The following is a 23,806-nucleotide window of genomic DNA, read 5'->3' on the forward strand; positions in this document are numbered from 1 at the left end:
CAGGAAATGGAACAGATTTTTAAGCAAGTGTAGGAGCTGGGAAAGGCGGGAGGGGATGAAAGAACAAAAGGGAAGGTCAGTGATAGGATAGAAGGCAGGAGAGATTAAGAGACATTATGAGATATTCAAGGCAAAAGGAGATGGTAATGGGACAGGTTAAGAAACAAAAGATGGCTCTAGATGAAGTGTAAATTGCGCTGGCAGAATGAAGGACAGCTGCCAAGTGGGAGAGAAGAAAACACAAACAATAAAAAAGTGAGGAAAAAAAAAATATAGAATAGGGGCCGAGGTTATGATCTGAAATTGTTGAACTCTTAGGAATTAAACCTGTCCTAATGCCATTTTAGGCAGTGCGCCACTAAGGGAGCTAGCCGACTATGTATCATAAGGATCCCATTGTAATTGTCCATTACCAATTGCTGAACGAACCTTTTCTAATTCTAGTACCGGAGAGAGAAGGAAGACCTCGAATTCCAGTCTGCGATGCTCATGCAAGAATGCCAAATGCACAAGCGGCGGATAGGTACCATTCTGCACCAACTGGAAGAAGTTGAAAAGGAGCGAGACCAGGTGAAGCCCAATGCCAGCAATACAATCCCCCTCCCCGCCAACCATTCAAATTGAACAATTTGCGTCTGGGCGATTAGAATCGTAGAATCATGGAGGTTTACGGCGCAGGAGGAGGCCATTCGGCGTGCCGGACGAAAAAAGAGTTATCCAGCCTAATCTGGGAACTTCTTTACCCAAAGAGTGGTGAGAATGTGGAACTCGCTGCCACAGGGAGCGGTTGAAGCCAATAGTATAGATGCATTTAAGGGGAGGCTAGATAAGCATATGAGGGAGAAGGGAATAGAGGGTTTATGCTGATAGAGTAAGATGAGGAAAGACGGGAGGAGGCTCGAGTGGAGCATAAACGCCAGCATGGACTGGTTGGGCCGAATGGCCTGTTTCTGTGCCGTATATCCTATGTGACATGAATCAGTCATTCATGAAAGAAAGACTTATGAAATAATACTGAGCGGCCTACGGGTGGCGCTGTCCAGGGAGAGTATAAATATTCGGGCACGGGCCCAGCTTACGCAGGACATTCTTAACAGGAACTAGTGAAGGACACAACTAGACCTCCATGTTGTAAAACAGTTGATTAAAGCTTTGTTTAATGCTTAGACCAAGTGCCTAGTAGTTTTCTTACGTCACTACGTAATCCCACTTTCCATATTTTCTAGTCCAACGCTTCCACCCTCTCATTAGCAATTTCTCCTTCCTTCCATCTCCCTTCATAGAATCATAGAAGTTTACGGCACAGAAGGAGGCCATTCGGCCCATCTTGTCCACGCCGGCCAACAAAGAGCTATCCAGCCTAATCCCACTTTCCAACCCTGTGGGTTACGGCACTTCAAGTGCATACCCAAGTAATTTTTAAATGTGATGAGGGTTTCTGCCTCGACCACCCTTTCAGGCAGTGAGTTCCAGACCCCCACCACCCTCTGGGTGAAAAAACTTCTCAAATCCCCTCTAATCCTTCTACCAATTACTTTAAATCTATGCCCCCTGGTTATTGACCTCTCTGCTAAGGGAAATCGGTCCTTCCTATCCACTGTATCTAGGCCCCTCATAATTTTATACACCTCAATTAAGTCTCCCCTCAGCCTGTTCTGCTTCAAAGAAAACAACCCCAGCCTATCCTATCTTTCCTCATAGCTACAATTCTCCAGCCCTGGCAACACCCTCGTAAATCTCCTCTGTACCCTCTCCAGTGTGATCACATCTTTCCTGTAGTGTGGCGGCCAGAACGATTGGGGAGCAGAAGGGGGTTAACTGACTGGCCTTGCATTCTGGGATTACGTCCAACCCTGACTAGAGGGATGATAGTCATCGCCTACTGTTGGCGGTACAGGAAACTTTAGTTTAACCGGAGGTTAAATGTCCGGAAAGCTCTATCCACCGGCAAAATTCAGGAGTCGGTTCAGATAAGTTTTTTTACTTCTCGTTGCTTTTTTTCCTCCAGTCGTGGCTCTGCAAGGTCTAGCTGAAGCTGTTGCTTAGCTACAGAGACGCTTGCAAGCTACGCCAACTGTTCTGAAGCTGTTGCTAAGCAACAGGGTTTGTTGCTTCACACGGAGCTCAGAAGCTCCGTATGTTTTAACATTAGCGCTGGTTTCTCCGGCAGTTTTGATGGAACGGCAACAGCTCGGTCCCGTCAGTGCCGGATACCAGAAAGTTTCCTGTAATTAGCTTGCTACATGAAGCTGGGAGATTAGATTCATAGAATAATGGAAATTTATGGCACAGAAGGAGGCTATTCAGTGATTGGGTCGACTAGGCCTGTATTCACTAGAGTTTAGAAGAATGAGAGGGGATCTCATTGAAACGTATAAAATTCTGACAGGGCTAGACAGACTGGATGCAGGGAGGGTGTTTCCCCTGGCTGGGGGGCCTAGAACGAGGGGTCACAGTCTCAGGATACAGGGTAGGACATTTAGGACTGAAATGAGGAGAAATGTCTTCACTCAGAGGGTGGTGAACCTGTGGAATTCTCTACCACAGAAGGCTGTGGAGGCCAAGTCACTGAATATATTTAAGAAGGAGATAGATAGATTTCTAGACACAAAAGGCATCAAGGGGTATGGGGAGAGAGCGGGAATATGGTATTGAGATAGAGGATCAGCCATGATTATATTGAATGGTGGAGCAGGCTCGAAGGGCCGAATGGCCGACTCCTGCTCCTAATTTTCTATGTTTCTATGTTTCAACGTAGTTCCTCATGGAACTGGGCCCGAACATAAAATGGACGCTGAATTGGCAAGTCCACTCTCACACCTGTAGGATGGCTTGTGTACAGTCTGCTGCATTGCGGGGGTGGGTTTTCTTTTTCTGAAGTTGCAGCAGAATAGATGGAGCTTTAAACTTTGCCTGTTACCTATCAGACCAGAGAAGGCTTGATGCTGACTGATCAGAAAAAGTCCCATTGCCCAGCACCAAGACTCCCTGCCTTGGTGAACACAAACTTCACCAAAAAAAATTAACTATTTCAAAATAAAACTTCTGTGGGGAGAGTGCTCGTAACAGGAGGTCGAAGTTCAGCCATGATCTCATTGAATGGCGGAGCAGGCTCGAGGGGCCGAATGGCCGACTCCTGCTCCTATTTCTTATGTTCTTAAAGCAATTGAACCAAAGGGGAGAGCTTTAATTTCATCTTTCTACTCTTGTTTCTTACTTGCACAGAAGTAAATTGGTATCCCATGTGTTATAGAGATGAATTAGTGTAGGATCATAGAATAGTACAGCACAGAAGGAGGCCATTCGGCCCATTGAGTCTGTGCCGGCTCTTTCGAAGAGCAATCCAGTTAGTCCCACTCCCCCGCTCTTTCCCCAATCCCTGTGATTTTTTTCTCCTTCAACTATTGATCGAATTCCCTTTTGAAGGCTACGATTGAATCTGTATCCACCACCCTATCAGGCAGCGCATTGCAAATCCTAACCACTCATTTCATAAAAAAGTCAAGTCGCCTCTGGTCCTTTTGCCAATCACCTTAAATCTGTGCCCTTTGCTTATCCACCCTTCAGCCATTGGAAACAGTTTCTCTTCATTTGCTCTGTCTAAATCCTTCATGGTTTTAAATTCCCCTATCAAATCTCCTCTTAGCCTTCTCTGCTCCAAGGAGAAGAACTCCAGCTTCTCCAGTCTATCCACGTAACTGCATTCCCTCATCCCCGGACCCATTCTAGTAAATCTCTTCTGTATCCTCTCCAAAGCCTTCACTGTGTTATAGAGGTGGGCTGTTACCCTGTGTTATAGAGGTGAGCTATTACCTGTGTTATAGAGGTGAGCTATTACCCTGTGTTATAGAGGTGAGCTATTACCCTGTGTTATAGAGGTGAGCTATTACCCTGTGTTATAGAGGTGAGCTATTACCTGTGTTATAGAGGTGAGCTATTACCCTGTGTTATAGAGGTGAGCTATTACCCTGTGTGAAAGAGGTGAGCTATTACTCTTTGTTATAGAGGTGAGCTATTACCCTGTGTTATAGAGGTGAGCTATTACCCTTTGTTATAGAGGTGAGCTATTACCCTGTGTTATAGAGGTGAGCTGTTACCCTGTGTTATAGAGGTGAGCTATTACCCTGTGTTATAGAGGTGAGCTATTACCCTGTGTTATAGAGGTGAGCTATTACCCTGTGTTATAGAGGTGAGCTGTTACCCTGTGTTATAGAGGTGGGCTATTACCCTGTGTTATAGAGGTGAGCTATTACCCTGTGTTATAGAGGTGAGCTATTACCCTTTGTTATAGAGGTGAGCGATTACCCTGTGTTATAGAGGTGAGCTATTACCCTATGTTATAGAGGTGAGCTATTACCCTGTGTTATAGAGGTGAGCTATTACCCTGTGTTATAGAGGTGAGCTATTACCCTGTGTTATAGAGGTGAGCTATTACCCTGTGTTATAGAGGTGAGCTGTTACCCTGTGTTATAGAGGTGAGCTGTTACCCTGTATTATAGAGGTGGGCTATTACCCTGTGTTATAGAAGTGAGCTATTACCCTGTGTTATAGAGGTGAGCTATTACCCTGTGTTATAGAGGTGAGCTGTTACCCTGTGTTATAGAGGTGGGCTGTTACCCTGTGTTATAGAGGTGGGCTATTACCCTGTGTTATAGAGGTGAGCTATTACCCTGTGTTATAGAGGTGAGCTATTACCCTGTGTTATAGAGGTGAGCTATTACCCTGTGTTATAGAGGTGAGCTGTTACCCTGTGTTATAGAGGTGGGCTATTACCCTGTGTTATAGAGGTGAGCTATTACCCTGTGTTACAGAGATGAGCTGTTACCCTGTTGTGGTAAACCACTGTTTGTATTCCACTGTGACATGCCTGGACATGCCTCGGCTGACTCCTCCCACAAGTCCTAGTATAAAGATGACTGCTCCCCAGCCCCCTTTGTATTCTGGACCGGTCGACCACTCGAGGCAGACCTTCATTCTTTTGTTAATAAAAGCCTTTAGTTACTCTCTTAACTCTCAGTCTTTTATGAGTAATTGATAGCGCATCAATTTTATTAACAAATGTTTATAATGGAGAAGATCCTCACACCAGCATGCCTGGACTTAGATCATCGGGAGGCGGACTCATCCACCAAGTTTACTCACTGGCTTAAGTGTTTCGAAAAATTCCTGACCGCCTCCGCAGCAATCAAATCGGACAAGGACAAACTGGATGTCCTGACCTCCAAAGTGAACCACCGAGTGCACTCGGTCATCCAAGACGCGACCTCGTACGCGGACGCTATCAAGCTCCTCAAGGACCAGTACACGCGCCCAGTGAACGAAGTGTACGCCAGGCACCTTCTGGGGAGTCGTAAACAACAACCTGGGGAATCGACCGTGGAATACCTTCAGGCACTGTCTGTGCTTGGCTGGGCCTGTGGTTGTAAGGATGTAAAGGCCGCCGTGTACACAGAGGAACCTATCCGGGACGCTTTTGTAGCGGGCCACAGATCCAATTACACCCGACAGCGACTGTTGGAGCAGAGTGACCTCGACCTCAACAAGGCCTCTGAACTCGCACTATCACTGGATGCAGCCTACCGGGGCATGGATGCCTACTCCTCTGCACCGTGGACGCCGCGGGGAATGACAGCCTGGGACACGGTAGGACCGCCTCATAGCGCCGTGCCACCCCAGCCACACCCCAGCAACGGCCCAACTACCGCAGCAGTGTCCCAAGGCCAGACAGCAGTGCCCCAAGGCCAGAAATGCTACTTCTGTGGCCAGGCAAAACACCCCAGAGCGCGCTGCCCGGCGAAAAACGCGATCTGCTCGGGCTGCGGGAAGAAGGGACACTACGCTAACGTCTGCAGGGCCAAAGCCACCCCGAACCCCAGCAGCGCCGCGTGTGGGCCGTGCGGGCCGCCATCTTGGGCCTCCCCGGCCATGTGCGAACCACCGGTACAGCAGCCATTTTGGACGCCTCCAGCCACATGGGGATCATGGACGCCGCCATCTTGGACGACAGCTGGAACGCAGCAGGCCCCCAACACCGCCTCATCTGATACCCGCAGCGACACACCGACCCCTATGCTGGCATCCATTACACTGGACCAAGCGAGACCGCACCAGCTGGCCAGCTCCACAATGGACATTAAGGTAAATGGCCACGATACAATCTGCGTTTTTGACTCTGGGAGCACGGAGAGCTTCATCCACCCCGACACGGTGCGGCGTTGCTCTCTCCCAGTCCTGCCTGCGCACCAGCGGATTTCTATGGCCTCCGAGTCCCAGTCGGCGGACATCGGCGGCTACTGCGTAGTGACACTCGTAGTAGACGGGACCGTGTACGATCATTTTAAACTTCTGGTCCTGCCCGACCTCTGCGCTGCCGTCCTGCTGGGGTTAGATTTTCAGTGCCACCTTAAAAGTGTTACGATGGCGTACGGTGGACCCCTACCCCCACTCACAGTCCGCAGCCAGCAGCTCCCAAATTGCCCGCCGCGCACCAGGTGCAACCTCTCCACACTCAGAGTCACCCCCCGCCCACTGTTTGCTAACCTCGCCCCCGACTGTAAGCCCATCGCCACAAAGAGCAGGCGATACAGTGCCGGGGACAGGGTTTTCATTAAAACCGAAGTGGAGCGGCTCCTGAAGGAAGGGATTATTGAGGGCAGCACCAGCCCCTGGTGAGCCCAGGTTGTGGTCGTTAAGACCGGCGAGAAGCAGCACCTGGTCATCGACTACAGCCAGACAATAAATCGCTACACCCTGCTGGACGCCTACCCACTCCCCCGCATAGCTGATATGGTCAACCAGATCGCGCAGTACCGCGTCTTCTCGACCATTGACCTGAAATCAGCGTACCACCAGCTCCCTATCCGCCCTGAGGACCGCCAGTATACTGCCTTTGAGGCAAACGGCCGCCTCTATCACTTCCTTAGGGTTCCCTTTGGCGTCACCAACGGGGTCTCCGTCTTTCAAAGGGAGAGGGACCGGATGGTAGATCAAAATGCGTTGCAGGCCACTTTCCCATATCTGGACAATGTGACCATCTGCGGCCGTGACTTGCAGGACCATGACGCAAACCTCGAAAAATTCCTCCGCACCGCCCAACTCCTGAACCTGACATATAACAAGGAGAAGTGCATATTCCGCACAAACCACCTCGCCATCCTTGGCTGTGTTGTGGAACACGGAGTCATCGGCCCCGACCCCGACCGGATGCGTCCCCTTATGGAACTCCCACTGCCCCACTGCCTCAAGGCCCTGAAGAGGTGCCTAGGGTTTTTCTCCTATTATGCCCAGTGGGTCCCCTACTATGCGGACAAGGCCCATCCGCTGATCAAGTCCACCTCTTTTCCCTTGACGGCAGAGGCCCGCTTAGCCTTCCACCGTATCAAGGAAGACATTGCCAAAGCCACCATGCACGCAGTGGACGAATCCATCCCCTTCCAGGTGGAAAGCGACGCGTCCGACTTTGCCCTGGCCGCTACCCTCAATCAGGCGGGGAGACCCATGGCCTTCTTTTCACGAACCCTCCAAGGCCCGGAGACCAGACACTCCGCTGTTGAGAAGGAGGCCCAGGCGATTGTGGAGGCTGTGCGTCATTGGAGGCACTACCTGGCCGAAAAACGATTTACCCTGCTCACTGACCAACGTTCAGTTGCTTTCATGTTTAACAACAAGCAGAGGGGCAAAATCAAAAATGACAAGATCTTGAGGTGGAGAATCGAACTTTCCACCTACAATTACGAGATCTTGTACCGGCCCGGGAAGCTCAATGAACCCCCGGATGCGCTATCGCGTGGCACCTGCGCCAGCGCGCAGATCGATAGACTGCGGGCCCTCCACAATGACCTCTGCCACCCGGGGGTCACCAGGTTCTTCCACTTCATCAAGGCCCGCAACCTGCCTTACTCTATCGAGGAGGTCAGGACCATGACCAGGAACTGCCAAGTCTGCGCTGAGTGCAAACCGCACTTTTATAGACCAGACAGGGCCCACCTGATAAAAGCCACTCGCCCCTTCGAGCGCCTGAGCGTTGATTTTAAAGGGCCTCTCCCCTCCTCCGACCGCAATGTGTACTTCCTCAATATTATTGATGAGTACTCCCGTTTCCCGTTCGCCATCCCCTGCCCGGACATGACCAGTGCCACGGTCATTAAATGTCTGAACGACCTCTTCACCCTGTTCGGTTTCCCCAGCTATATCCATAGCGACCGGGGCTCATCGTTTATGAGCGACGAACTCCGTCAGTACCTGCTAACTCGGGGTATTGCCACAAGCAGGACCACCAGTTACAACCCCCGGGGGAACGGACAGGTGGAAAGAGAAAATGCGACAGTTTGGAAGGCCGCCCTGCTAGCCTTAAAGTCTAGGGGCCTTCCAACCTCCCGCTGGCAGGATGTGCTCCCCGATGCGCTCCACTCTATTCGGTCACTGCTCTGCACTGCCACTAACGCCACCCCTCATGAGAAAATGTTTGTCTTCCCAAGGAAGTCCACATCGGGGACATCGCTACCGCCATGGCTGACGTCCCCAGGGCCGGTCCTACTGAGAAGGGACGTGAGGACCCATAAAATGGACCCCCTGGTCGAGAGGGTGGACCTCCTCCACGCCAACCCCCAGTATGCTTACATTGCATACCCGGACGGGCGGGAGGACACAGTCTCCATAAGAGACCTTGCACCCTCGGGGGCCGCAGTAACCCACTACTCACTACCACCCCCCCCCCACGATCCGATATCCAGCCCCAGCAGATGGCAGGCCTGGGCCCAGCGACCCGCTCGACACCTACGAGGACGACACGCCTGTGCCACAGCCTACGCGGGACTCGACGCCGGAAGCTCCACTACCCCTGCCGTCGCCACGCCGATCACAGCGGCAGACAAGACCTCTGGAGAGACTCCAATACACTAACTTTTAATACACTTCACCCCGCCGGACTCAATTTTAAACAAGGGGTGAATGTGGTAAACCACTGTTTGTATTCCACTGTGTACATGCCTGGACATGCCTCGGCTGACTCCTCCCACAAGTCCTAGTATAAAGGTGACTGCTCCCCAGCCCCCTTTGTATTCTGGACCGGTCGACCACTCGAGGCAGACCTTCATTCTTTTGTTAATAAAAGCCTTTAGTTACTCTCTTAACTCTCAGTCTTTTATGAGTAATTGATAGTGCATCACCTGTGTTATAGAGGTGGGCTATTATCCTGTGTTATAGAGGTGAGCTGTTACCCTGTGTTATAGAGGTGAGCTGTTACCCTGTGTTATAGAGGTGAGCTATTACCCTGTGTTATAGAGGTGAGCTATTACCCTATGTTATAGAGATGAGCTAATACCCTGTGTTATAGAGGTGAGCTATTACCCTGTGTTATAGAGGTGAGCTATTACCCTGTGTTATAGAGGTGAGCTATTGCCCTGTGTTATAGAGGTGAGCTATTACCCTGTGTTATAGAGGTGAGCTATTACCCTGTGTTACAGAGGTGAGCTATTACCCTCTGTAATAGAGTGAGCTATTACCCTGTGATATGTGAGCTTGAGAGATTACCCTGTGTATAGGCTGAGCTCCTGTGATAGAGGTGAGCTATTACCCTGTGTTATAGAGGTGAGCTGTTACCCTGTGTTATAGAGATGAGCTACTACCCTGTGCTATAGAGGTGAACTATTACCCTGTGTTATAGAGGTGAGCTGTTACCCTGTGTGAAAGAGGTGAGCTATTGCCCTGTGTTATAGAGGTGAGCTATTACCCTGTGTTATGGAGGTGAGCTATTACCCTGTGTTATAGAGGTGAGCTATTACCCTGTGTTATAGAGGTGAACTATTACCCTGTGTTATAGAGGTGAGCTGTTACCCTGTGTGAAAGAGGTGAGCTGTTACCCTGTGTTATAGAGGTGAGCTATTACCCTGTGTTATGGAGGTGAGCTATTACCCTGTGTTATAGAGGTGAGCTATTACCCTGTGTTATAGAGGTGAGCTATTACCCTGTGTTATAGAGGTGAGCTATTACCCTGTGTTATAGAGGTGAGCTGTTACCCTGTGTTATAGAAGTGAGCTATTACCCTGTGATATAGAGGTGAGCTATTACCCTGTGTTATAGAGATGAGCTGTTACCCTGTGTTATAGAGGTGAGCTGTTACCCTGTGTTATAGAGGTGGGCTGTTACCCTGTGTTATAGAGGTGAGCTATTACCCTGTGTTATAGAGGTGAGCTATTACCCTGTGTTATAGAGGTGAGCTATTACCCTGTGTTATAGAGGTGAGCGTGAGCTATTACCCTGTGGAACAGTTCCCATGGATTGGAGGGTAGCTAATGTAACCCCACTATTCAAAAAAGGTGGTAGAGAGAAAACGGGGAATTATAGACCGGTAAGCCTGACATCGGTAGTGGGGGAAAATGCTAGAGTCCATTATAAAAGATGCAATAGCAGAGCACTTGAAAAACAGTGACAGAATCGGACAAAGTCAACATGGATTTACAAAAGTTAAATCGTGCTTGACTAATCTACTGGAATTTTTTGAGGATGTAACGGGTAGAATAGACAAGGGAGAACCAGTGGATGTGGTGTATTTGGACTTTCAGAAGGCTTTCGATAAGGTCCCGCATAAGAGATTAGCATATAAAGTTAAAGCAAATGGGATTGGGGGTAAGCTACTGACTTGGATAGAGAACTGGTTTGTAGACAGGAAGCAAAGAGTTGGAATAAACGGGTCTTTTTCCGAGTGGCAGGCAGTGACTAGTGGGGTACCGCAGGGATCGGTGCTCGGACCCCAGCTATTCACAATATATATAAATGATCTAGACGAGGGAACTAGATGTAATATCTCCAAGTTTGCAGACGACACAAAGCTGGGTGGGTGTGTGTGCTGTGAGGAGGATGCCGAGAAACTCCTGTATGATTTGGACAGGTTGGGTGATTGGGCAGTTGCATGGCAGATGCAGTATAATGTGGATAAATGCGAGGTTATCCTCTTTGGTGGCAAAAACAGGAAGGCAGATTATTATCTGAACGGCAATAGATTGGGAAGAGGGGAAGTGCAACGAGACCTGGGTGTCCTTGTGCACCAGTCGCTGAAGGTAAGCATGCAGGTGCAGCAGGCGGTTAAGAAAGCAAATGATATATTGGCCTTCATAGCGAGAGGATTCGAGTACAGGAGCAATGATGTCTTGCTACAGTTGTACAGGGCCTTGATGAGACCACACCTTGAGTACTGTGTGCAATTTTGGTCGCCTTATCTGAGGAAGGATGTTCTTGCCATGGAGGGAGTGCGGCGAAGATTCACCAGACTGATACCAGGGATGACAGGAATGATGTATGAGGAGAGATTGGGTCGATTGGGCTGGAATTTAGAAGAATGAGAGGGGATCGCATTGAAACTTATAAAATTCTAACAGGACTAGACAGACTAGATGTAGGAAGGATGTTCCCGATGGCGGGGGAGTCCAGAACCAGGGGTCACAGTCTAAGGATAAGGGATATGCCATTTAGCACAGAGTTGAAGAGGAATTTCTTCGCCCAGAGAGTGGTGAACCTGTGGAATTATCTACCACAGAAAGCGGTGGAGGCCAATTCATTAAATATATTCAAGAAGGAGTTAGATATATTTCTTAAAGCTGAAGGGATCAAGGGATATGGGGAGAAGGCAGGGACAGGGTACTGAATTTGGATGATCAGCCATGATCTCATTAAATGGCAGAGCAGGCTCGAGGGGCCGAATGGCCTACTCCTGCTCCTATCTTCTATGTTTCTATGTTTCTATAGAGGTGAGCTATTACCGTGTTATAGAGGTGAGCTATTACCCTGTGTTATAGAGGTGAGCAATTACCACGTGTTATAGAGGTGAGATATTAGCCTGTGTTATAGAGGTGAGCTATTACCCTGTGTTATAGAGGTGAGCTAATACCCTGTGTTATAGAGGTGAGCTAATACACTGTGTTGTAGAGGTGAGCTGTTATCCTGTGTTATAGAGGTGAGCTGTTACCCTGTGTTATAGAGGTGAGCTGTTACCCTTTGTTATAGAGGTGAGCGATTACCCTGTGTTATAGAGGTGAGCTATTACCCTGTGTTATAGAGGTGAGCTATTACCCTGTGTTACAGAGGTGAGCTGTTACCCTGTGTTATAGAGGTGAGCTGTTACCCTGTGTTATAGAGGTGAGCTCTTACCCTGTGTTATAGAGGTGAGCTATTGCCCTGTGTTATAGAAGTGAGCTATTACCCTGTGTGACAGTGGTGAGCTATTACCCTGTGTTATAGAGGTGAGCTGTTACCCTGTGTTATAGAGGTGAGCTGTTACCCTGTGTTATAGAGGTGAGCTATTAAACTCTGTTATAGAGGTGAGCTATTACCCTGTGTTATATAGGTGAGCTATTACCCTGTGTTATAGAGGTGAGCTGTTACCCTGTGTTATAGAGGTGAGCTGTTACCCTGTGTTATAGAGGTGAGCTATTACCCTGTGTTATAGAGGTGAGCTATTACCCTGTGTTATAGAGGTGAGCTATTACCCTGTGTTATAGAGGTGAGCTATTACCCTGTGTAAAAGAGGTGAGCTGTTACCCTGTGTTACAGAGGTGAGGTATTACCCTGTGTTATAGAGGTGAGCTATTACCCTGTGTTATAGAGGTGAGCTATTACCCTGTGTAATAGAGGTGAGCTATTACCCTGTGTTATGGAGGTGAGCTATTACCCTGTGTTATAGAGGTGAGCTATTACCCTGTGTTATAGAGGTGATCTATTGCCGTGTGTTACAGAGGTGAGCTGTTACCCTGTGTTATAGAGGTGAGCTATTACCCTGTGTTATAGAGGTGAGCTATTACCCTGTGTTATAGAGGTGAGCTGTTAACCTGTGTTATAGAGGTGAGCTATTACTCTGTGTGAAAGAGGTGAGCTATTACCCTGTGTTATAGAGGTGAGCTATTGCCCTGTGTTATAGAGATGAGCTAAAACCCTGTGTTATAGAGGTGAGCTGTTACCCTGTGTTATAGAGGTGGGCTATTACCCTGTGTTATAGAGGTGAGCTATTACCCTGTGTTGTAGAGGTGAGCTGTTACCCTGTGTTATAGAGGTGAGCTATTACCCTGTGTTATAGAGGTGAGCTATTACCCTGTGTTATAGAGGTGAGCTGTTAACCTGTGTTATAGAGGTGAGCTATTACCCTGTGTTATAGAGGTGAGCTGTTACCCTGTGTTATAGAGGTGAGCTATTACCCTGTGTTATAGAGGTGAGCTGTTACCCTGTGTTATAGAGGTGAGCTATTACCCTGTATTATAGAGGTGAGCTGTTACCCTGTGTTATAGAGGTGAGCTGTTACACTGTGTTATAGAGGTGAGCTATTACCCTGTGTGATAGAGGTGAGCTATTACCCTGTGTTATAGAGGTGAGCTGTTACCCTGTGTTATAGAGGTGAGCTATTACCCTGTGTGAAAGAGGTGAGCAGTTACCCTGTGTTATAGAGGTGAGCTGTTACCCTGTGTTATAGAAGTGAGCTATTACCCTGTGTTATAGAGGTGAGCTAATACCCTGTGTTATAGAGGTGAGCTATTACCCTATGTTATAGAGGTGAGCTATTACCCCGTGTTATACAGGTGAGCTATTACTCTGTGTTTTTGGGTGAGCTGTTACCCTGTGTTATACAGATGAGCTATTACCCTATGTTATAGAGGTGAGCTGTTACCCTGTGTTATAGAGATGAGCTGTTACCCTGTGTTATAGAGGTGAGCTGTTACCCTGTGTTATAGTGGTGAGCTATTACCCTGTGTTATAGACGTGAGCTGTTACCCTGTTATAGAGGTGAGCTGTTACCCTGTGTTATAGAGGTGAGCTTTTACCCTGTGTTATAGAAGTGAGCTATTACCCTGTGTTATAGAGGTGAGCTATTACCCTGTGTTATAGAGGTGAGCTATTACCCTGTGTTATAGAGGTGAGCTGTTACCTTGTGTTATAGAGGTGAGCTGTTACCCTGTTATAGAGGTGAGCTATTACGCTGTGTTATAGAGGTGAGCTATTACCCTGTGTTATAGAGGTGAGCTGTTACCTTGTGTTATAGAGGTGAGCTGTTACCCTGTTATGGAGGTGAGCTATTACCCTGTGTTATAGAGGTGAGTTATTACCCTGTGTTATAGAGGTGAGCAATTACCCTGTGTTATACAGGTGAGCTATTGCCCTGTGTTATAGAGGTGAGCTATTACCCTGTGTTATACAGGTGAGTTATTACCCTTTGTTATAGAGGTGAGCTATTACCCTATGTTATACAGGTGAGCTATTGCCCTGTGTTATAGAGGTGAGCTATTACCCTGTGTTATAGAGGTGAGCTGTTAACCTGTGTTATAGAGGTGAGCTGTTACCCTGTGTTATTGAGGTGAGCTATTACCCTGTGTTACAGAGGTGAGCTATTACCCTGTGCTTTACAGGTGAGTTATTACCCTGTGTTATAGAGGTGAGCTATTACCCTGTGTTATACAGGTGAGCTGTTGCCCTCTGTTACAGAGGTGAGCTATTACCCTGTGTTATTGAGGTGAACTATTACCCTGTGTTATTGAGGTGAGCTATTACCCTGTGTTATAGAGGTGAGCTATTACCCTGTGTTATAGAGGTGAGCTATTACCCTGTGTTATAGAGGTGAGCTATTACCCTGTGTTATAGAGGTGAGCTATTACCCTGTGTTATAGTGGTGAGCTGTTACCCTGTGTTATAGAGGTGAGCTGTTACCCTGTGTTATTGAGGTGAGCTATTACCCTGTGTTATTGAGGTGAGCTGTCACCCTGTGTTATAGAGGTGAGCTGTTACCCTGTGTTATAGAGGTGAGCTGTTACCCTGTGTTACACAGGTGAGCTATTACCCTGTGTTATAGAGGTGAGCTATTACCCTGTGTTATAGAGGTGAGCTATTACCCTGTGCTGTAGAGGTGAGCTTGTGCCCTGTGTTATAGAGGCGAGCTATTACCCTGTGTTATGGAGGTGAGCTGTTACCCTGTGTTATAGAGGTGAGCTATTACCCTGTGCTATAGAGGTGAGCTGCTACCTTGTGTAAAAGAGGTGAGCTATTACCCTGTGTTATAGAGGTGAGCTGGTACCCTGTGTTATAGAGGTGAGCTGGTACCCTGTGTTATAAAGGTGAGCTGTTACACTGTGTTATAGAGGTGAGCTATTACCCTGTGTTATAGAGGTGAGCTATTACCCTGTGTTGTAGAGGTGAGCTGTTACCCTGTGTTATAGAGGTGAGCTATTACCCTGTGTTATAGAGGTGAGCTGTTACCCTGTGTTATAGAGGTGAGCTATTACCCTGTGTTATAGAGGTGAGCTATTACCCTGTGTTATAGAGGTGAGCTGGTACCCTGTGTTATAGAGGTGAGCTGTTACCCTGTGTTATAGAGGTGAGCTATTACCCTGTGTTATAGAGGTGAGCTGGTACCCTGTGTTATAGAGATGAGCTGTTACCCTGTGTTATAGAGGTGAGCTATTACCCTGTGTTATAGAGGTGAGCTCTTACCTTGTGTTATAGAGGTGAGCTGGTGCCCTGTGTTATAGAGGTGAGCTATTACCCTGTGTTACAGAGGTGAGCTGTTACCCTGTGTTATAGAGGTGAGCTCTTACCCTGTGTTATAGAGGTGAGCTATTGCCCTGTGTTATAGAAGTGAGCTATTACCCTGTGTGACAGTGGTGAGCTATTACCCTGTGTTATAGAGGTGAGCTGTTACCCTGTGTTATAGAGGTGAGCTGTTACCCTGTGTTATAGAGGTGAGCTATTAAACTCTGTTATAGAGGTGAGCTATTACCCTGTGTTATATAGGTGAGCTATTACCCTGTGTTATAGAGGTGAGCTGTTACCCTGTGTTATAGAGGTGAGCTGTTACCCTGTGTTATAGAGGTGAGCTATTACCCTGTGTTATAGAGGTGAGCTATTACCCTGTGTTATAGAGGTGAGCTATTACCCTGTGTTATAGAGGTGAGCTATTACCCTGTGTAAAAGAGGTGAGCTGTTACCCTGTGTTACAGAGGTGAGGTATTACCCTGTGTTATAGAGGTGAGCTGTTACCCTGTGTTATAGAGGTGAGCTATTACCCTGTGTTATAGAGGTGAGCTATTACCCTGTGTTATAGAGGTGAGCTATTACCCTGTGTTATAGAGGTGAGCTATTACCCTGTGTTATAGAGGTGAGCTATTACCCTGTGTTATAGTGGTGAGCTGTTACCCTGTGTTATAGAGGTGAGCTGTTACCCTGTGTTATTGAGGTGAGCTATTACCCTGTGTTATTGAGGTGAGCTGTCACCCTGTGTTATAGAGGTGAGCTGTTACCCTGTGTTATAGAGGTGAGCTGTTACCCTGTGTTACACAGGTGAGCTATTACCCTGTGTTATAGAGGTGAGCTATTACCCTGTGTTATAGAGGTGAGCTATTACCCTGTGCTGTAGAGGTGAGCTTGTGCCCTGTGTTATAGAGGCGAGCTATTACCCTGTGTTATGGAGGTGAGCTGTTACCCTGTGTTATAGAGGTGAGCTATTACCCTGTGCTATAGAGGTGAGCTGCTACCTTGTGTAAAAGAGGTGAGCTATTACCCTGTGTTATAGAGGTGAGCTGGTACCCTGTGTTATAGAGGTGAGCTGGTACCCTGTGTTATAAAGGTGAGCTGTTACACTGTGTTATAGAGGTGAGCTATTACCCTGTGTTATAGAGGTGAGCTATTACCCTGTGTTGTAGAGGTGAGCTGTTACCCTGTGTTATAGAGGTGAGCTATTACCCTGTGTTATAGAGGTGAGCTGTTACCCTGTGTTATAGAGGTGAGCTATTACCCTGTGTTATAGAGGTGAGCTATTACCCTGTGTTATAGAGGTGAGCTGGTACCCTGTGTTATAGAGGTGAGCTGTTACCCTGTGTTATAGAGGTGAGCTATTACCCTGTGTTATAGAGGTGAGCTGGTACCCTGTGTTATAGAGATGAGCTGTTACCCTGTGTTATAGAGGTGAGCTATTACCCTGTGTTATAGAGGTGAGCTCTTACCTTGTGTTATAGAGGTGAGCTGGTGCCCTGTGTTATAGAGGTGAGCTATTACCCTGTGTTACAGAGGTGAGCTGTTACCCTGTGTTATAGAGGTGAGCTCTTACCCTGTGTTATAGAGGTGAGCTATTGCCCTGTGTTATAGAAGTGAGCTATTACCCTGTGTGACAGTGGTGAGCTATTACCCTGTGTTATAGAGGTGAGCTGTTACCCTGTGTTATAGAGGTGAGCTGTTACCCTGTGTTATAGAGGTGAGCTATTAAACTCTGTTATAGAGGTGAGCTATTACCCTGTGTTATATAGGTGAGCTATTACCCTGTGTTATAGAGGTGAGCTGTTACCCTGTGTTATAGAGGTGAGCTGTTACCCTGTGTTATAGAGGTGAGCTATTACCCTGTGTTATAGAGGTGAGCTATTACCCTGTGTTATAGAGGTGAGCTATTACCCTGTGTTATAGAGGTGAGCTATTACCCTGTGTAAAAGAGGTGAGCTGTTACCCTGTGTTACAGAGGTGAGGTATTACCCTGTGTTATAGAGGTGAGCTGTTACCCTGTGTTATAGAGGTGAGCTATTACCCTGTGTTATAGAGGTGAGCTATTACCCTGTGTTATAGAGGTGAGCTATTACCCTGTGTAATAGAGGTGAGCTATTACCCTGTGTTATGGAGGTGAGCTATTACCCTGTGTTATAGAGGTGAGCTATTACCCTGTGTTATAGAGGTGATCTATTGCCGTGTGTTACAGAGGTGAGCTGTTACCCTGTGTTATAGAGGTGAGCTATTACCCTGTGTTATAGAGGTGAGCTATTACCCTGTGTTATAGAGGTGAGCTGTTAACCTGTGTTATAGAGGTGAGCTATTACTCTGTGTGAAAGAGGTGAGCTATTACCCTGTGTTATAGAGGTGAGCTATTGCCCTGTGTTATAGAGATGAGCTAAAACCCTGTGTTATAGAGGTGAGCTGTTACCCTGTGTTATAGAGGTGGGCTATTACCCTGTGTTATAGAGGTGAGCTATTACCCTGTGTTGTAGAGGTGAGCTGTTACCCTGTGTTATAGAGGTGAGCTATTACCCTGTGTTATAGAGGTGAGCTATTGCCCTGTGTTATAGAGGTGAGCTATTACCCTGTGTTACAGAGGTGAGCTGTTACCCTGTGTTATAGAGGTGGGCTATTACCCTGTGTTATAGAGGTGAGCTGCTACCCTGTGTTATAGAGGTGAGCTATTACCCTGTGTTATAGAGGTGAGCTATTACCCTGTGTTATAGAGGTGAGCTGTTAACCTGTGTTATAGAGGTGAGCTATTACCCTGTGTTATAGAGGTGAGCTGTTACCCTGTGTTATAGAGGTGAGCTATTACCCTGTGTTATAGAGGTGAGCTGTTACCCTGTGTTATAGAGGTGAGCTATTACCCTGTATTATAGAGGTGAGCTGTTACCCTGTGTTATAGAGGTGAGCTGTTACACTGTGTTATAGAGGTGAGCTATTACCCTGTGTGATAGAGGTGAGCTATTACCCTGTGTTATAGAGGTGAGCTGTCACCCTGTGTTATAGAGGTGAGCTATTACCCTGTGTGAAAGAGGTGAGCAGTTACCCTGTGTTATAGAGGTGAGCTGTTACCCTGTGTTATAGAAGTGAGCTATTACCCTGTGTTATAGAGGTGAGCTAATACCCTGTGTTATAGAGGTGAGCTATTACCCTATGTTATAGAGGTGAGCTATTACCCCGTGTTATACAGGTGAGCTATTACTCTGTGTTTTTGGGTGAGCTGTTACCCTGTGTTATACAGATGAGCTATTACCCTATGTTATAGAGGTGAGCTGTTACCCTGTGTTATAGAGATGAGCTGTTACCCTGTGTTATAGAGGTGAGCTGTTACCCTGTGTTATAGTGGTGAGCTATTACCCTGTGTTATAGACGTGAGCTGTTACCCTGTTATAGAGGTGAGCTGTTACCCTGTGTTATAGAGGTGAGCTTTTACCCTGTGTTATAGAAGTGAGCTATTACCCTGTGTTATAGAGGTGAGCTATTACCCTGTGTTATAGAGGTGAGCTATTACCCTGTGTTATAGAGGTGAGCTGTTACCTTGTGTTATAGAGGTGAGCTGTTACCCTGTTATAGAGGTGAGCTATTACGCTGTGTTATAGAGGTGAGCTATTACCCTGTGTTATAGAGGTGAGCTGTTACCTTGTGTTATAGAGGTGAGCTGTTACCCTGTTATGGAGGTGAGCTATTACCCTGTGTTATAGAGGTGAGTTATTACCCTGTGTTATAGAGGTGAGCAATTACCTTGTGTTATACAGGTGAGCTATTGCCCTGTGTTATAGAGGTGAGCTATTACCCTGTGTTATACAGGTGAGTTATTACCCTTTGTTATAGAGGTGAGCTATTACCCTATGTTATACAGGTGAGCTATTGCCCTGTGTTATAGAGGTGAGCTATTACCCTGTGTTATAGAGGTGAGCTGTTAACCTGTGTTATAGAGGTGAGCTGTTACCCTGTGTTATTGAGGTGAGCTATTACCCTGTGTTATAGAGGTGAGCTATTACCCTGTGCTTTACAGGTGAGTTATTACCCTGTGTTATAGAGGTGAGCTATTACCCTGTGTTATACAGGTGAGCTGTTGCCCTCTGTTACAGAGGTGAGCTATTACCCTGTGTTACTGAGGTGAACTATTACCCTGTGTTATTGAGGTGAGCTATTACCCTGTGTTATAGAGGTGAGCTATTACCCTGTGTTATAGAGGTGAGCTATTACCCTGTGTTATAGAGGTGAGCTATTACCCTGTGTTATAGAGGTGAGCTATTACCCTGTGTTATAGTGGTGAGCTGTTACCCTGTGTTATAGAGGTGAGCTGTTACCCAGTGTTATTGAGGTGAGCTATTACCCTGTGTTATTGAGGTGAGCTGTCACCCTGTGTTATAGAGGTGAGCTGTTACCCTGTGTTATAGAGGTGAGCTGTTACCCTGTGTTACACAGGTGAGCTATTACCCTGTGTTATAGAGGTGAGCTATTACCCTGTGTTATAGAGGTGAGCTATTACCCTGTGCTGTAGAGGTGAGCTTGTGCCCTGTGTTATAGAGGCGAGCTATTACCCTGTGTTATGGAGGTGAGCTGTTACCCTGTGTTATAGAGGTGAGCTATTACCCTGTGCTATAGAGGTGAGCTGCTACCTTGTGTAAAAGAGGTGAGCTATTACCCTGTGTTATAGAGGTGAGCTGGTACCCTGTGTTATAGAGGTGAGCTGGTACCCTGTGTTATAAAGGTGAGCTGTTACACTGTGTTATAGAGGTGAGCTATTACCCTGTGTTATAGAGGTGAGCTATTACCCTGTGTTGTAGAGGTGAGCTGTTACCCTGTGTTATAGAGGTGAGCTATTACCCTGTGTTATAGAGGTGAGCTGTTACCCTGTGTTATAGAGGTGAGCTATTACCCTGTGTTATAGAGGTGAGCTATTACCCTGTGTTATAGAGGTGAGCTGGTACCCTGTGTTATAGAGGTGAGCTGTTACCCTGTGTTATAGAGGTGAGCTATTACCCTGTGTTATAGAGGTGAGCTGGTACCCTGTGTTATAGAGATGAGCTGTTACCCTGTGTTATAGAGGTGAGCTATTTCCCTGTGTTATAGAGGTGAGCTGGTACCCTGTGTTATAGAGATCAGCTGTTACCCTGTGTTATAGAGGTGAGCTATTACCCTGTGTTATAGAGGTGAGCTATTACCCTGTGTTATAGAGGTGAGCTATTACCCTGTGTTATAGAGGTGAACTGGTGCCCTATGTTATAAAGGTGAGCTATTACCCTGTGTTATAGAGCTGATCTGTTACCCTGTGTTAAAGAGGTGAGCTATTTCCCTGTGTTATAGAGGGGAGCTGGTACCCTGTGTTATAGAGGTGAGCTATTACCCTGTTTTATAGAGGTGAGCTATTACCCTGTGTTATAGAGGTGAGCTATTACCCTGTGTTATAGAGGTGAGCTGGTACCCTGTGTTATAGAGATGAGCTGCTACCCTGTGTTATAGAGGTGAGCTATTACCCTGTGTTCTAGAGGTGAGCTATTACCCTCTGTTATAGAGGTGAGCTGTTACCCTGTGTTATAGAGGTGAGCTATTACCCTGTGTTATAGAGGTGAGCTGGTACCCTGTGTTATAGAGATGAGCTGTTACCCTGTGTTATAGAGGTGAGCTATTACCCTGTGTTATAGAGATGAGGTATTACCCTGTGTTATAGAGGTGAGCTATTACCCTGTGTTAGAGAGGTGAGCTATTACCCTGTGTTATAGAGGTGAGCTGGTACCCTGTGTTATAGAGGTGAGCTGGTACCCTGTGTTATAGAGGTGAGCTATTACCCTGTGTTATAGAGGTGAGCTGGTACCCTGTGTTATAGAGGTGAGCTATTACCCTGTGTTTATAGAGGTGAGCTGTTACCCTGTGTTATAGAGGTGAGCTATTACCCTGTGTTATAGAGGTGAGCTATTACCCTGTGTTATAGAGGTGAGCTGTTACCCTGTGTTATAGAGGTGAGCGATTACCCTGTGTTATAGAGATGAGCTGCTACCCTGTGTTATAGAGGTGAGCTATCACCCTGTGTTATAGAGGTGAGCCATTACCCTCTGTTATAGAGGTGAGCTGTTACCTGTGTTATAGAGGTGAGCTATTACTCTGTGTTATAGAGGTGAGCTATTACCCTGTGTTATAGAGGTGAGCTGGTACCCTGTGTTATAGAGGTGAGCTATTACCCTGTGTTATAGAGGTGAGCTGTTACCCTGTGTTATAGAGGTGAGCTATTACCCTGTGTGAAAGAGGTGAGCTGTTACCCTGTGTTATAGAGGTGAGCGATTACCCTGTGTTATAGAGGTGAGCTATTACCCTGTGTTATAGAGGTGAGCTGTTACCCTGTGTTATAGAGGTGAGCTGTTACCCTGTGTTATAGAGGTTAGCTATTACCCTGTGTTTTAGAAGTGAGCTATTACCCTGTGTTACAGTGGTGAGCTATTACCCTGTGTTATAGAGGTGAGCTGTTACCCTGTGTTATAGAGGTGAGCTGTTACCCTGTGTTATAGAGGTGAGCTATTACACTGTGTTATAGAGGTGAGCTATTACCCTGTGTTATATTAGTGAGCAATTACCCTGTGTTATAGAGGTGAGCTGTTACCCTGTGTTATAGAGGTGAGCTGTTACCCTGTGTTATAGAGGTGAGCTATTACCCTGTGTTATAGAGGTGAGCTATTACCCTGTGTTATAGAGGTGAGCTATTACCCTGTGTTATAGAGGTGAGCTATTACCCTGTGTTATAGAGGTGAGCTGTTACCCTGTGTTACAGAGGTGAGGTATTACCCTGTGTTATAGAGGTGAGCTGTTACCCTGTGTTATAGAGGTGAGCTATTACCCTGTGTTATAGAGGTGAGCTATTACCCTGTGTTATAGAGGTGAGCTATTACCCTGTGTTACAGAGGTGAGCTATTACCCTGTGTTATAGAGGTGAGCTATTACCGTGTGTTATAGAGATGAGCTGTTACCCTGTGTTATAGAGGTGAGCTGTTACCCTGTGTTATAGAGGTGAGCTATTACCCTGTGTTATAGAGGTGAGCTGTTAACCTGTGTTATAGAGGTGAGCTATTACCCTGTGTTATAGAGGTGAGCTATTACCCTGTGTTATAGAGGTGAGCTATTGCACTGTGTTATAGAGATGAGCTAAAACCCTGTGTTATAGAGGTGAGCTGTTACCCTGTGTTATAGAGGTGGGCTATTACCCTGTGTTATAGAGGTGAGCTATTACCCTGTGTTATAGAGGTGAGCTGTTACCCTGTGTTTTAGAGGTGAGCTATTACCCTGTGTTATAGAGGTGAGCTATTACCCTGTGTTATAGTGGTGAGCTGTTACCCTGTGTTATAGAGGTGAGCTGTTACCCTGTGTTATTGAGGTGAGCTATTACCCTGTGTTATTGAGGTGAGCTGTCACCCTGTGTTATAGAGGTGAGCTGTTACACTGTGTTATAGAGGTGAGCTGTTACCCTGTGTTACACAGGTGAGCTATTACCCTGTTTTATAGAGGTGAGCTATTACCCTGTGTTATAGAGGTGAGCTATTACCCTGTGCTGTGGAGGTGAGCTTGTGCCCTGTGTTATAGAGGCGAGCTATTACCCTGTATTATAGAGGTGAGCTGTTACCCTGTGTTATAGAGGTGAGCTATTACCCTGTGTTATAGAGGTGAGCTGTTACCCTGTGTTATAGAGGTGAGCTGTTACCCTGTGTTATAGAGGTGAGCTATTACCCTGTGTTATAGAAGTGAGCTATTACCCTGTGTTACAGTGGTGAGCTATTACCCTGTGTTATAGAGGTGAGCTGTTACCCTGTGTTATAGAGGTGAGCTGTTACCCTGTGTTATAGAGGTGAGCTATTACACTGTGTTATAGAGGTGAGCTATTACCCTGTGTTATATTAGTGAGCAATTACCCTGTGTTATAGAGGTGAGCTGTTACCCTGTGTTATAGAGGTGAGCTGTTATCCTGTGTTATAGAGGTGAGCTATTACCCTGTGTTATAGAGGTGAGCAATTACCCTGTGTTATAGAGGTGAGCTGTTACCCTGTGTTATCGAGGTGAGCTATTACCCTGTGTTATAGAGTTGAGCTATTACCCTGTGTTATAGAGGTGAGCTATTACCCTGTGTTATAGAGGTGAGCTGTTACCCTGTGTTATAGACGTGAGCTATTACCCTGTGTTATAGAGGTGAGCTATTGCACTGTGTTATAGAGATGAGCTAAAACCCTGTTTTATAGAGGTGAGCTATTACCCTGTGTTATAGAGGTGAGCTGTTACCCTGTGTTATAGAGGTGAGCTGTTACCC

At 46.7% G+C, this 23,806-nt stretch overlaps 1 protein-coding gene across 1 annotated transcript in view; it reads left to right on the forward strand.

The window, feature by feature from the left end:
• LOC147099461 (caspase recruitment domain-containing protein 11-like) overlaps positions 1 to 23,806 on the forward strand; it is a 181,947-nt gene that overhangs the window by 98,018 nt on the left and 60,123 nt on the right. Inside the window, exon 7 of the mRNA XM_085969636.1 lies at positions 445 to 570. Coding sequence (XP_085825762.1) covers positions 445 to 570 — 126 coding nt within the window. The remainder of the gene's footprint in view (positions 1 to 444; positions 571 to 23,806) is intronic.

Source organism: Somniosus microcephalus, chromosome 28 (genome assembly GCF_052327205.1).
Source record: "Somniosus microcephalus isolate GS21.2 chromosome 28, FLI_Smic_1.0, whole genome shotgun sequence".
NCBI classification, from domain to species: Eukaryota; Metazoa; Chordata; class Chondrichthyes; order Squaliformes; family Somniosidae; genus Somniosus; species Somniosus microcephalus.